The sequence below is a fragment of the Channa argus genome, chromosome 13 (genome assembly GCF_033026475.1).
Source record: "Channa argus isolate prfri chromosome 13, Channa argus male v1.0, whole genome shotgun sequence".
Lineage (NCBI taxonomy): Eukaryota > Metazoa > Chordata > Actinopteri > Anabantiformes > Channidae > Channa > Channa argus.
In genome coordinates, this window is record NC_090209.1 from 9,588,120 (window position 1) to 9,601,661 (window position 13,542).

At 39.2% G+C, this 13,542-nt stretch overlaps 2 protein-coding genes across 16 annotated transcripts; one reads left to right on the top strand and one right to left on the bottom strand.

Moving 5' to 3' along the window:
- Nucleotides 1-881: 881 nt before the first annotated feature.
- On the top strand, nucleotides 882-6,633 carry LOC137139228 (protein disulfide isomerase Creld1). Of its 3 annotated transcripts, XM_067526217.1 has the most exons (11): nucleotides 918-1,286; nucleotides 1,884-2,004; nucleotides 2,092-2,174; nucleotides 2,570-2,680; nucleotides 3,457-3,548; nucleotides 3,701-3,880; nucleotides 3,996-4,091; nucleotides 4,204-4,287; nucleotides 4,644-4,739; nucleotides 4,829-4,969; nucleotides 5,046-6,633. In XM_067526217.1, the coding sequence occupies exons 2-11, from the start codon at nucleotides 1,888-1,890 to the stop codon at nucleotides 5,264-5,266; spliced, it is 1,221 nt and encodes a 406-aa protein (XP_067382318.1). In that variant the 5' UTR covers nucleotides 918-1,286; nucleotides 1,884-1,887; the 3' UTR covers nucleotides 5,267-6,633. The 3 variants fall into 3 exon arrangements, with proteins under 3 accessions (XP_067382320.1, XP_067382317.1, XP_067382318.1); XM_067526216.1 differs by having other exon boundaries at nucleotides 914-2,004; XM_067526219.1 differs by lacking the exon at nucleotides 4,644-4,739 and having other exon boundaries at nucleotides 882-2,004.
- Nucleotides 6,634-6,869: 236 nt separating this feature from the next.
- mbd4 (methyl-CpG binding domain protein 4) lies at nucleotides 6,870-13,282 on the bottom strand. 13 transcript variants are annotated; one of them, XM_067526211.1, is made up of 15 exons: nucleotides 13,129-13,282; nucleotides 11,916-12,248; nucleotides 10,835-11,586; nucleotides 10,089-10,154; nucleotides 9,711-9,845; nucleotides 9,461-9,610; nucleotides 9,196-9,299; nucleotides 8,964-9,102; nucleotides 8,752-8,799; nucleotides 8,406-8,443; nucleotides 8,172-8,305; nucleotides 7,920-8,047; nucleotides 7,730-7,789; nucleotides 7,425-7,614; nucleotides 6,870-7,254 (listed from the first exon to the last, which is right to left on the bottom strand). In XM_067526211.1, exons 2-8 carry the CDS (start codon nucleotides 12,224-12,226, stop codon nucleotides 9,028-9,030), a joined length of 1,593 nt encoding a protein of 530 aa, XP_067382312.1. In that variant the 5' UTR covers nucleotides 12,227-12,248; nucleotides 13,129-13,282; the 3' UTR covers nucleotides 6,870-7,254; nucleotides 7,425-7,614; nucleotides 7,730-7,789; nucleotides 7,920-8,047; nucleotides 8,172-8,305; nucleotides 8,406-8,443; nucleotides 8,752-8,799; nucleotides 8,964-9,027. The 13 variants fall into 13 exon arrangements, with proteins under 13 accessions (XP_067382312.1, XP_067382315.1, XP_067382314.1 ...); XM_067526214.1 differs by lacking the exon at nucleotides 8,752-8,799; XM_067526213.1 differs by lacking the exon at nucleotides 8,406-8,443.
- Nucleotides 13,283-13,542: the final 260 nt, after the last annotated feature.

Below are 13,542 nucleotides of genomic sequence, written 5' to 3' on the forward strand. Positions count from 1 at the left end.
CATTTTCTTTTAAATGCTGTAACTTGTTTACAGCATAATAGTGTATGGACTGTAAAGTTGGTCATGAGTCTCAGGTTTTTCTACAGAACAAGGGCCGCACAGCCTGGACCTCATTTCTGACAGTACAGTTGTGTTCCACGTGGAAACATCTGTGGACTTTTCTAAAATTTCTAACAATCAGCAGCCTGTGTCATTTGCAACAATATCACTCCCTTATACTTTCTATTAAGACCAGGTTGAAAAACCCCACACTATTTTCTTTATAGCTTCAACATTCAAAAGGGGAAGCTCACTGCAACAGACTGCTCTGTCGTGTCCTGAACCTCCAGCTGTTTATTTAAACAAAGCCAATGTGTGTGATTTACATATTTACTAGTAATTCTCCTTCTGCCTGTACACTGACTGCGTATAAAAACCCTAAAAGATATGAAAACATTTTTTTATTTTCTCAGAGTTGTACATGACTATAGTGAAGCTATTTGATTGATGGTGTGATAAATCTATTTTATACTGTTTGTCCTTTTAGTTAAAAGATTGGGATTGAATAAAGAATTTGTGTTATCTGTGCAAACAAGTGCCAGTTTCTATTAACCACGAACATTGCATCTATTCATTTGAAAGGTGTTAATCAGTGATCAACACAATCTACTTTTTGGGAAAAAAAAGTGTTGTTCAGATAACCTCTGTACAGCGAGATGGTTAACTTTTATTGAGCATGTGAGTAAATGGAAGGACCTGCAGTGTGAAGAATGTGAAAGTTCAATGAAAGCAACAAAATATGCTCGATTGCACTGATTATGTGTAATCAATGTTTAGATTATGGATAGTGAATGTCAACTTGGCCTGTCAGCTTTAACTAAAACTGGTATCCAGCTTATTGTAGAGATTTTTTGGTATGGTACTAACATTTGTAGCTATAATACAACTAATGTTTTAAAAGAGCTCCTCGGCATGATGCACCTGTTTTATCAGTACAAACGTCAGCCTGTGGAAACACTCATTGGTCGGTGACTGAAATCCCTGCGGGTTTGGGCGGTGCCGTACATCCTGTTTGGATGAGCTGCAGGAAAGTCAGAGAACCAGCTGGTAGCTGTCGATTCATTCATCCCAGCGCAGCCTGGCTCTACCTTTCCCTGCGATTCAGCTAGCAGGACATTACGAAGTCGAGTGGTACGCATGGATCTTTAAAACCGGCTGTCCGAAATAGGAAACTCTGGCTGCATTTTGTGAGCTTGCAGGGAATCGGACAATCATTAGTGGTGCAGCGGAGGTGGCTGTGCACTAAGGTAACGTTATGATCACAATAGCCGATAAAAGCAGTTTAGCTGGCTAATTTTAGTGCACCTGCAGGAAATGATCTTCCCAATATCTAAGGTTAGCTTTATGGTGGCGTTAATATATTTAGTACAACAAGGGCTATTGCTGTCGTTAGTTTAATAAACGATAAACATAGCGCTACATCGGACAGACTGCGATAACGCTAGCCAAGGCTAACAGCCAGATGCTAGCTGGCTAATTGTATGTGGTGCTGATGCTGAGCTAGCAAACGGTGCACGGTGAAACAAGGACGTCACATCCAGGCCAAACTGAATAAATGCTGTTGACATCAGTCGCTGAGCTCCTGGATGATTGCATTTAGTTGTGCAATGTGCATGTTTACATTTTGCCCAATTATGACAGTAATACCACTGACTTTACAAGGGGTGGACAAAATAACTGCTTATAAATGACAAATAATGGGGAATATTTGGGAAGTATTGACATTTTCTGCCAGTGCAGGTATCTGATAAAACATGCACCAATGATACAGAGAAGTATTTAAACCAAACCATTATTTCTTTGCCAAACATATTGATTTTATATATGTGTGCCTTAACCTGGAGGATCATGTGGAGTTCCTGGTCTTTCCTGCCCGCTCTGATGCTTCTCTCAGAGCTCTCTGTGGTGAGAGTCCAGACAGCTTCGTGTCAGACTTGCCGAAAACTCACTGAGAATTTCATTAAGGTATAGCAGATATTTTTATTAACTATGAGTGAATGCTTGTCTTCCTGAGCCAAGTTCTTCTGAGTCCTGAAATGCCCCTGTTTCTAGGGCTTGGAGAAAACAGCCAACAAGAACTTTGGGGGAGGTAACACTGCCTGGGAAGAAGAGAAGCTGGCTAAGTATGCAAGCAGGTCAGAAGAAGTTTTTGACAGAGTTATGCCTAGTAGCCACTTTATCCATTAGTTTGTCATTTCTTTACTTAATCCTTACTTGAGGCATTGTGCAGCCAGTCAGTACTCAAAAACATCACTACACACTGTTTGCCAAACACCACCCTAACAATCCATAATTTTACTATGAAAATGTGTGTACTGGAACTATGCTGTACAAAGATAGTTTCAGAAGTGCTTTTTGTTCCCTGCACATATCTACAGCATAATATTTTGTATGTTATGTGTGAGTAATTACATAGGGTAAAAACCCTTTTTACTGTATATAACTGACGTTGTGGCGAAGAGTAAGAAAAGTAGATTCTGTTTTTTTATTCAGATACCGTTTAACATAATTAATTGTTTATTTTCTTTAGCGAAACCCGGCTCCTGGAGATAGTGGAAGCTGCTTGTGAAAAAGCTGATTTTGAATGTAACCGGCTGCTGGAGCAGATCGAAGACCAAGTTGAGACATGGTGGTTCCACAGGTAAAGGTGATGTGTGCATAGCCTGATAATTATATTGAACTGTTTTTTTAATTGTCTTTCATTCATCCTGAGGTTCCATCTGTTCTTCTGACCTCACATTGAGTTGACAAAGAAAGAGGTGCTAGGATCAGTTCATGATTTTAGAATATTTGAAGAAATGTTAACTGTTTTAAGGGAATTTTTTTTGTAAGTAGCCGCACAACAAAAACCTATTCAGATGTGAGTGTCATTCATTCTCATGTTTTTGTAGCTATTTTTATTATTGAGGTAGCTTGGTGGCTAGCAAGCAATGCCTAAAGATGATATTCTTCACCCTTTTGACAAAGCTTTGATTGGTTGGCAGTTTCTGGAACTGCCAGAAACGGGCATCAATTAGCGATACACTAGACACGTCTAGCAATCACTGAGCAAACTGAAGCTGTGAATCACAACACTCAAACCAGGCGAGGGTGTGAATCAGTTAATAACTGTCTGTTAAACCAGCTATTTCTGACTAAGCCACAGTTTTTCATTGACAACAAATAGTAATGCTTTTTAGGAATATATTTTAGGATACCTGATAGTTTAATTTAAGGTATGTAAATAAAATTATCAAATTCTATTAAGCTCTATCAAGTCTAAATAAAAGAGTGTCATAATTTTAAATTTTAATTAGAGTATGTTGAACTCCTTTTTATGTTTTAACATTGAGACAATGTGCCAACTGCGTGTGTAATTACCAGAGATATTTTTTCATGCCCCACTTTAACTCTGTCATGATGAAAATTGTCTTATAGACAGCAGGAGGCACCTGACCTGTATGAGTGGCTGTGCATAGGGGAGCTGAGACTTTGCTGTCCATCTGGACACTTTGGACCTAACTGCAAAGGTATGAATATCAAGGCACAGTTTCCATGGTTAATCCATTTGACAAAAGGATTTGGAGGTCATAAGATCATATCAAATGACTTTAATTATAATCATGCCACTTCAACTGTCTGGTTTTCAGAGTACCACTAATGGCATGTTTATCCAACACAGAGTGTCCATCAGGCCCTGGTGGTGTGTGTGGAGGTCTTGGACGCTGTGAGGGGGAGGGGACTCGCCTGGGAGATGGAGAGTGTGTCTGTGATCCTGGATACTCTGGTCATCTGTGCCAGAACTGTGCTGATGGCTACTTCAGAGAAAAAAGCTCCAATGACAGCACAGGAGCCTGTGCAGGTGCCTAACATTAAGAAATCGGTTTCAGCCCTTTAGATGTACAGTATTACTTTCTGTTTGAGGTTGTCTAAATGTGTCCCTCTCACTGTTGCTGTGTCTCTCTCATCCTTTGCAGCCTGCTACCATTCATGTAAGAAATGCTCAGGGCCACAGGACTACAAATGCCTTGACTGCAAAGCTGGCTGGATCCTTCATGACAACAAGTGCGTGGGTGAGTGTGACATTAGAGGCCATACAGCAACATGCTATTGACTCTGTCAGTGTATTTATTTTTTTTGGGTGTGTGTATGTCTTGTCTAACTACCCTTGTTATGTCCTTTTAGACATTGACGAATGTGGTACAGAGCTGGCCCGTTGTCCTACTAACACTTACTGTCACAACACAGATGGATCATATGAATGCAGAGGTAGTCTCTTGTGTTCTTACTTTCAGTGTACTATACTGTAGCGTAGCTGATAAAAGTGAGCACAAACTATTATATATATTATATTTAAGTGTTTCATTATATTGTTCAACTTCAAGTGTTATAAGAAGGTGGTTTGTTGTTACATTAGCAAAGTTGATGATATTATAATACAATGTATATAATCACAAACTGGTTTGGCGCAAGGTTGCAATTAATAATTACTAATTATATTTATTATTATAATTTCCTACAGATCAAAACAACTGGCACTAAACTGACAACTACACTTGGCAAAATAAACCTTAATGCCTTGTTTAGCAAGTAATATTGTGCCACTGTGCTTTTGATGTATCCAGGCTGTGACCAGGCATGTGTGGGCTGCATGGGTAGTGGTCCTGCCCGCTGTAAGAAATGTGCACGTGGTTATAGATTGAAAGGGGCGAAGTGTCTTGGTAAGCACATATTAATTAGCTACTGTGGCATTTTAGCTTTGTACATTCCCCTGGTATCTTAACAGTGTTTTCTTTGCTTCCATTCACAGATATAGATGAATGTAGTGAACGTGCAATAGCATGTCCAGGTCTCAATGAAGCCTGTGTCAATGAGGAGGGCTCCTTCCACTGTGACTGTGCTGAAGGGTTCATCAGAAGAGACAGCATATGTGTTGAAAATCTGCCTCCTGGTAAGTGATTGTAGCAATAATGGAATTGTTGACATGTTCTTGGAGCTGTTTTTTTACCTTCTCTTTCCCTTCTTAGCTGGTCCAGAGAAGGGACTGTTTGATGACATCACAGATGATGAGGTCCTTGTACTGCAGCAGATGTTCTTTGGTGTTGTAATATGTGCCCTAGCTACACTCGCTGCTAAGGGTGACATGGTTTTCACTGCCATTTTCATTGGAGGTGTTGCTGCTATGGCTGGATACTGGCTGACAGAAAAGGGTGACTACATGCTGGATGGGTTCCTGAAGGGTCGCTAGACTGTCTGGCACCTAAGTTTAATAAAAGGACCGTGGAATAACAGCCAGGAAGGCTGAATAGGACTCGGCTGGAGCAGGAGTGTATCCCAACATTGCTAGCCTATCAGGGATTTATTTTGGTTTGGGGAGCTCCTTGTAAGGGCTTGGGTTATTTTATGTATATGAATAGAATAACACTGGAAAAACTGAGAACTTTAAGGCTATGAAGCCGTAAATCTTGCAGAGGAATTTGTCATGTTCATGTTGTTTGTCGTTCAGAGGAATGACAAAGCTACACTGCACTGATATGAGGGAACAGAACTTAATCCCCTACCTCAGCTGTGTTGGGAGCAAGGGTAACATGAAGAGCACTACTGATTGTTAAAATCTATTATGCATTTGGATGTTTCATCTGGGTATTATGTTGCTCAAGAGATGTCTTCTTCCACACAATCAAAGCCTCCAGTCATCATCTCTGTTGTTTTTCAGTATGTGAACATTCTGAGCAGAGGTGGTAACTAAGTACATTAACTCAACGACTGTACTTAACTACAACGTTGATGTACTTTGAGTCATTTTATGTACTTTTACTGCACTTCACTAGATTGTACTTTTGTACTTAAAGTAGTTTCTAGAGCACGTTCTTATTACTTTAACTTGAGTATAAAAAAAATTGAAGTGGTACATCTACATCTAGGGAGACTTTTCTTAAAGGCAAGTACTTGCACTTGTACTTGAGTATTTGTGTACTTCTACCACCTCTGCCTATGGGGTAGAGCTTTATCATACTGTAGTTGTACCTGGATCAGGTTACTGCAACACTTAAGCTGCTTGCTGTAGGGGTGAGGTTAAAGAAGGAAATTCTAAGAATCTTCCAAATCTAGTCAAAAAGAGAGATTATGAAAACTCTGGGATATTTCCATAATAAACCACTGGTTATTCATGTTCACAGAATGACTTTTTACCTCCTTACTTCCTGAATGATTATTTTTTAGAAATAATGCATGATAATAGGATTTGAAATGAATTGTACTTCATTGTATGTATTAATTTATTGTCTTTGGCATGGAAGAGTGACTTAACAGCTGCTGGACTACCAACATTTCTGCTACCGATCACTTTGTGTTTGGAGAACGTTCTTTGGTAAATACCAGCTGTAATCTCAATGTTGCAAGACATTTTTCAGTTGCCTTCAATTTATTTTGAAAGCAGTATTTATAGCAGAATACATTTATCATGAGTTAGTTTTTCCACATCCTGTATTTTTAAAGAATCACTTTGTAACCACCTCTCTAGTTTATCCTTGGTTTTACCAGTGTGGACAGTAGTCCACGGAGTCTGTTCATTATAGATGTTTGCTCTAAAATAAAAGTCTGCATTATCTTGTTTATTTGAATTTTTAATTGCATTATGTCAAGCTTCCTTTTTAAACAAACAGATTAGGTAAAAATGTTCTACCCTGTAGGAAAAGCCACTACATTAGCCACTATTAGCACAAACTGCCCAAATGTCCAAATGGACTGTTGGTGGCTGAGTTGCATAGAGGATAAAGTATATAGGTGCCAGATTGTGGAAGGTAGATGGCTGCACATTATAAAAAAAGAACATCTGAAGTTCTGCTGTATATATGTTGATATTTAAAAATGTATAAAGAGTGCAATGCCAAATTACTGGAGCAGCAGATAAGGTTATGAAGTATGATTGGAAAATACATTAGCTTTCTTACATAATTAGCTATGTATAAAATACGAGAGATATACCTCAAGCCCCTTTAATGGCTACTATAACACTAATTATACGTACTTATACTGCCTCTTTTTTATCTTACACTCATGTGGGTGTGGCTACAGAGGTTATGATACTAGATGCTGAGGTTTTGACTCGATGGTGAGGTTAACTTATTTCAGCGTTCCACTCCAGTTAATAGGGTTGAGGCGCAGCATCTCTCTCTCCTTCAGGGCCTCCTGGGAGCGGGTTAGTGCTTTGTCCCTCCATCTCTGCTCCATTAGCTACACACAAACACACACACAGCAGAGACAATAGAAAAATCTCAAACACTTCCTTTCCATTGGTAACCTGAGAACAGCTAACCAGCCAACACGTTCTAAGGCATTTTCAGCACACTACTGTAAGCGGCACAAGCGTTGGCAGTGGATACATAATGGGTGTGGGACTGTACCCTCTTGTTCTCATCTCTGTATGCTGTCATTGCTTTGCTGTGCTGAATCCTCTGCTCTCTTTCAGTGGACAGGGCAAGGCGGTCCACTTCACATATATACTCTGCTTCCTTCTCCTTATTGGCCAGCTGCAGCTTTAGTGCTATACATTTGTCTTCGATCTGCCTCTTTAGTTGCTCTCGTAACTCCTTCCTACAGGAAATAAACTTTTTTCTGTCACCAGTGACCATTAAAACATTTCTATGCAGTATGTTAAGCATTTCCCCTTGATTTTAGAGGATAAAAGAAAAATACTTATTAATATTACCTGTACTCTTCCCTCTCACTGCTGGTTCCATAAAAGGGCTTTCGCCAGACTTGATGATACCTAATTAATCAACTACAAGTCAGTAAGTTAGAACTCAGCTCTCCAAAACAATGAAGGTGATGACATCACTAATTCTCAGTAACCAAAAAAGTCAATTACAGGAAGGTTTACAGGAAGGTTTTGCTTCTACCTGTAATGCTCTCTTCTCTGCATGATCAGTGTCCTCTGGTGGTTGTGGTGGTGAACAGCTGGTGTTTCCAGACTGACTGTGCGTTTATGTACCGAAGGTGGATGTAACGGGTTCAGTCTTGGAATGGTCTAGAGATCACATTTATAAAAGGTTTTGCTTTTTTTTCTTTTTAACCTCAAAGTATACACTATCTTCCTATGGGACAGGAGAGAAGTCAGACAATAAATTAACTGTCAGTCAATCTCAGGTCACCTGATTACTAGTCCACAGCCGGGCAGAGTCTGAGATGATGGGAAATGTCATGGGGGTGACCAAAAGGCAACGACTCTGCCGGACAGATGTGCCCTGAGGAAGACACACTGGCGTGGAAGGTATAGAGATGGCTGCTGTGGTAATGAAAATTGAAATCAACACAACCACTACACAGTTTTTACATGTTTACCAAAACATAAGTCAGAAAATGTATAAAACAAAACATATCCTTACGTAGTTTCATTTTGTAGTTCAACTTCAAGCTGTTTCTTCTGCTCACCCACCATAAAAATCCAATCATGGTATGGAATTAAATTTTCTGCATGGCTTAATTATCCTTTTAAAGCTGTAATTCTTTCATAACACTTCAGCTGAAAGTATAGCAAATTAATATACTAGTACTAGTTAGAGATTAAACCGTGGCCTGCCTGTGCATTCACCGAGTGTTTTGCGGTGGTAACAGTTGCCTTGGGAATCAGGCTACTCCCCCAGTAAGGGAGAGCTGCTACAGTGTGGAGAGTATGGTCATGCATTGGTGCACTCAAACAGAATGAATATTAGCCTGTAACAGTGAACTAACCAGAGAGAGTGAGAAGATGTCTCTTGTTCTCCTCTATGTGTAAAGGGACTGCAGAAGACAGAATAACGTACTCATGACTGTTTTTACATTTTAAAATGTTTTATTTCACATGGAATAAATTTTTTTTTTTTTTTTTTTTTTTAGAAAACACTGATATCACTAAAAAAAATACTGCATAATTTTAATATAGGTAAGGCAACTACAGCAATTACCTTATAAAATTGGTTTTCTTATAGGTGCCACAACAAACCCTTGCAGTTTCTCAAATTTTGTGTTTCAGATTCCAAGTGTTTCATGGTTCTCCCACAGCCAAGCATGGTATTTGTTTAACATGTGGTCTTCAGGTGTCACCTTTGACAAACAAATACCAATAAAATATCAGTTAGGTTTAATGAACTTTAATTGAATACGGTAAAATAGTTAAATAGTTAGGACTGTACTCACTTGTCTCCACTCTCCCACACAGAAGATCCTATAGGAGTCGTTGGCATACTTCCCAATACCATGCAGCTCAATGGGATAACGCCACTGTTTATTCAAATATTCATCTACATGGGAGAAAATTGTTTTGTGCATGTGATTTTTCATTTTAGTTGCTTAATACTGAAGGATATGTTGTGTAAAACATAACACAAGTGCAATAATATTCATAAACACATTCCAAGGACATAGCAATAATCCATTACATACAGAAGACTATCACATTCACCTGAGAAGCGGATGAGTGTTTTGGCTCTGAGCTCATACAGGCCAAGTGGCTTCATAAGTTCAGACACGGGCTTCCAGTCGGCCTGCCGGGTGACCTCTGCAGATGGGAAATGCTCAAAAAACTGCCACAGAACAGGAATGGCCATCTTGCCTGGAGTATTGTAGAAAAAAGAAATTGTCGAATGTTAGGTTTGAGTTAGGGTTCCACAGCATCTTCCAGAGTGTTGCAATCAGTGGGTGCTGGATCTTACCGCTGGTCTTGTTCAGAAAAATAGCAGCCACGAGGAGCTTCCAGGGGTCATGAAAAAGGGTTTCCTGTATGAGGTTGAAGGGGGAACGAGGGGGTGTCCACTTCTTGAAGGCCTTCCTCCTGGGAGGACTAAGGCCTGTGTTAGATTAAAATTAGACTTGTCTTTCTTTTCATTGTGCAGAGTATATGTACAATCAAATGCAATTAGCTTCTAACCAGAAGTGTAAACAATAGTATTATCTACATCTGGAGTGCAGTGCAATAGTGCATTTCCCACTACTTGCTACTGTACCTAAGCAAGTAACCAAATACCTAATGGTAAGTATAAAAACATCCATTCTTTTTGCTTCATGTATCAAATGAATCATTCAAACATTACCGTCTCTAGAGGGTTTTCCTCTGAAATAAGGGCTTGTTTTCCGTTTAGCTTTGAAGCTCTCCGACTCTAGCCAGACAGGAGACAATAATGGGATTTTTTTAAAAACTCACTAGTAATAGCAGTGTCCTACAGTGTAGCAAGTGATAATAAAAACAGAGAAAAAGAATGTTCAATATACTGTACATCTAATATTTCCGTCCATTAACTAATACACTCTACAAATTAAGGAGAAATGGGCTGGCTGAAATGTAAGTATTTTAATTCCTACTAGTCATTAAATTTATGAAAACCTGATCCTGCCTCATACAAGCTATTGATTCAAATCATATGGGAACGCTACTAAATGGAGCACGATACATACATGGAAGCTCCAAACCCCCAAATGTATAAAAAGGTAGAGTTCTGTAATGATCCTGTTAATGCAAAAAGGCTATTTAGTTAATTCCACACTCCTTTAAAAAATACTTTTTGTCATATTAATAATTAAATAGTTAAAATGTAATAATTGATGCTTTTTCTGGTCTCATAATCAGTGTCATTTATTGTATTTGATTTGCATTTTGTAGTTAGTGTATGGTTTTTCTGTATGTACAAATATTTGTATATGTTAAAATGTGATAGCAAAGACTGATGCATGTAGTGAGTGTAGTGCACTGTATAACACGCTGGATTAATAGTGACAAAAACTAGACTCAGGGAAAACTAAGTTAACTTGCTGTTTTTACAAGCTGTCAGATAATACTTACTATTCCGGGAATATTTCGCGGGCGTACAGCTCCCGCTTGTGTTGTCAGGTAACACCTCCTCTTCCACATCCCGATGACTGTCAGCATCAGCCTCATATTCAGAAGAAGGCTTGTTGTCACCTTCGCTGTGAATCGATGTCACGTCTCCGCCTCGTTTCGCCTCACCCTCACTCTCGCTTTCAGTGGCAGGTTCCACATTCAGAGTTGGGAGAGAAGCCTGCGAGTCTGTCTGTATGTCATCGTCGACAATTAAAGTGTTTTGGTTGATAGAAGGAGCTAGTCTGAATAACTTATCTCTCAGCAGCCCGACTCTCTTAGGCCTCTTCTGCAGTATGACATCTCCCACTGAAGGTGAAGCCTGGATGCGACCCTTTACTGTATTTTCAGTTTTGTCTCTAGCCACACTTAGCACAGGTGTGATCTCCTCTAGTTTAGTTTTAATATGATTTGGATCTTTTGCACTCTTTACTTTTTCTTCTTTAGTGCTTCTGCGTGAGAACGTTTTTTTTTTAGATTTATTAGGAGGTGGATCCAGAATTTCTGTCACATCTTGTGTTGCGTCCCATTGTATGTCTGCATGTTTTTTCTTTGTCCTTCTGTGTTTAACTTGGGAGGGAAGTATTGGTGACCTGGGGAATAATTTGTCCTTAGATGTGGTGAAATCAAAGACATTAATGTCCAAGTTCGCTTCTCCATTTTTTTGAAGGAAAGTATGCAGTGATGCTCGTGACCGGAATTTTTGTCCTTGGGGACTTAAACAAAATTAAGATTAATTGGACACTGATCTAACGGCATGAGTATTTCACATACAGTACTGTGCAAAAGTAAACTGGGGAAAGATATCTAACTTGTTTGGAATAACCTACCATCCAAGTATCTTGAGGGTGATGACAATGACTAGTGCCTTGATTTTGTTTTTTCTAGTTTACTGCATTTTGTTTGATACGTTAAATGACAATCATGGCATTATTTCTGAAAAACATCTTACCTCTACAAAATGCTTTAAAAGAGTTAAACCTTTGCACAGTACTGTACAGTCATGATGCAAGCTGTGGAGAACAATAAGAACCCAAGGAATCACCTTGTAATGTAAACATCCAGTTTGCCTGCAGTTTTCCCTGCTTTCCTCTGCCTCACCTCTCTTACCCAGCCAGGAGGCAAAGTGGGAGTGTGGCACGAATCATCCTCGTCCTTGTGACTTTGGTTATTTTTGTAGTCACTGGTCTTCTGTAGGATGTGACAGCTACTGGGATGCACTTTGAGACGTGTGTTGCGGCCTTGGTTCTCAGCTGAGTGTGTGGTGGATTCTGAAGGGATGTGCTGTGGTGTGAACAAGACCGTCTCCTGCTCATTGTCCAGGTGCTCAACTTTAACTTCTACATCAGACGCCATTCCACATCGATGGCATCTTTACCTAGAACGTACCATGCAGAAAGTGACAGCTCTCTGTTGTTACTCAACACGGAGCACTTGATAGGTCAAGGTGGGTGTAGCGGCGTTCTTACTCGTATCCAGTGGTCCAACAATTATCTACTCCAGAGAACATTGTATGACGAACACTAAACATTTATTGAATTCTACATTTCTCATCTGAGCTGATACCTTAGTAATTCTACAGTATACGTTTATGAATAGTGATTTCACAAACACGTTCACAGATCACTTCCACAGATAAGATAAAGTAAGAAACCTGGTGCCTCCACAGATACACATTGAACCTTTCTGTTCTGCCTCGTTGTGCTCCCCACCTGCTTGTAGTCCGTCCTTTCTGTCAGCTCTTACAGCTGAACTTAAATCTCTAATAGCTGTAGCTTGTAGCTCCTATAGATGTGTCTGATCTTTCCAAAGGCTGAGCTGAACTACCTCTCTTGTAACAAACCTTTTTTTACATTGTTTCTACGGCAACTAGTTAAAACAAACTTAAAAGCTAAATTCAATGGCAAACTTCAAAGACAGTTATATTACGCCATTAATGACCTCACCAATACGCTTATACATACGCTTCTTAATCTAACTAACCTTACGATTCACATAATAAACAACAACAGAGGAAACAGAATCCCATAATGTGTAGTAAAAATTACATTAGTCTGCTACTGTTGTTAAATTACAACGTCCTACATAATATAAATTAGATTTTAACGCAGTCCAGTCTTCAGTCAGACAAATGTAACTTAAACGCAAAAGCAACATTAACGTTAGCCTCAGCATTAGCGTAACGTTACACTATGGAATAATATAACCAAGCGAGTCTCAAAACCTAGATGTTGTTTAACAGACATATAAATACTGACCTGCTCATTCCTTCCTTACAGTCATGTATTACAAACATGTGTATGACACTCTGTTTGTTTTTTTAATTTCAAGATCCCAGCTGAAGTATAGTTTTTGCAAACACAACCGCGTTGAACGTAGGAAGTGGCAGGAGGACCCAGACGTGTTGCCAAGTTAGTTGGTTTTCCGACAAAACATTAGGATATATTTTAAAACTAATATAAAGAATCTCATATTTGTAGATTTAGCCAAACTACTCTTTTTCCTAGATCCATTCCATAGTGGAGTCCATAAACCTGCTTAGAAAACTTACCTAAAAATCATGATGTCTCTAAGTGTTGTTCAGTTTCAAAGTTGCCTTTGTGAACTTTCAGTGCAATCACTGGTATCAATAGCAACTAAAAACGAGAGAAAGTAAATTCAATATCCTTAAT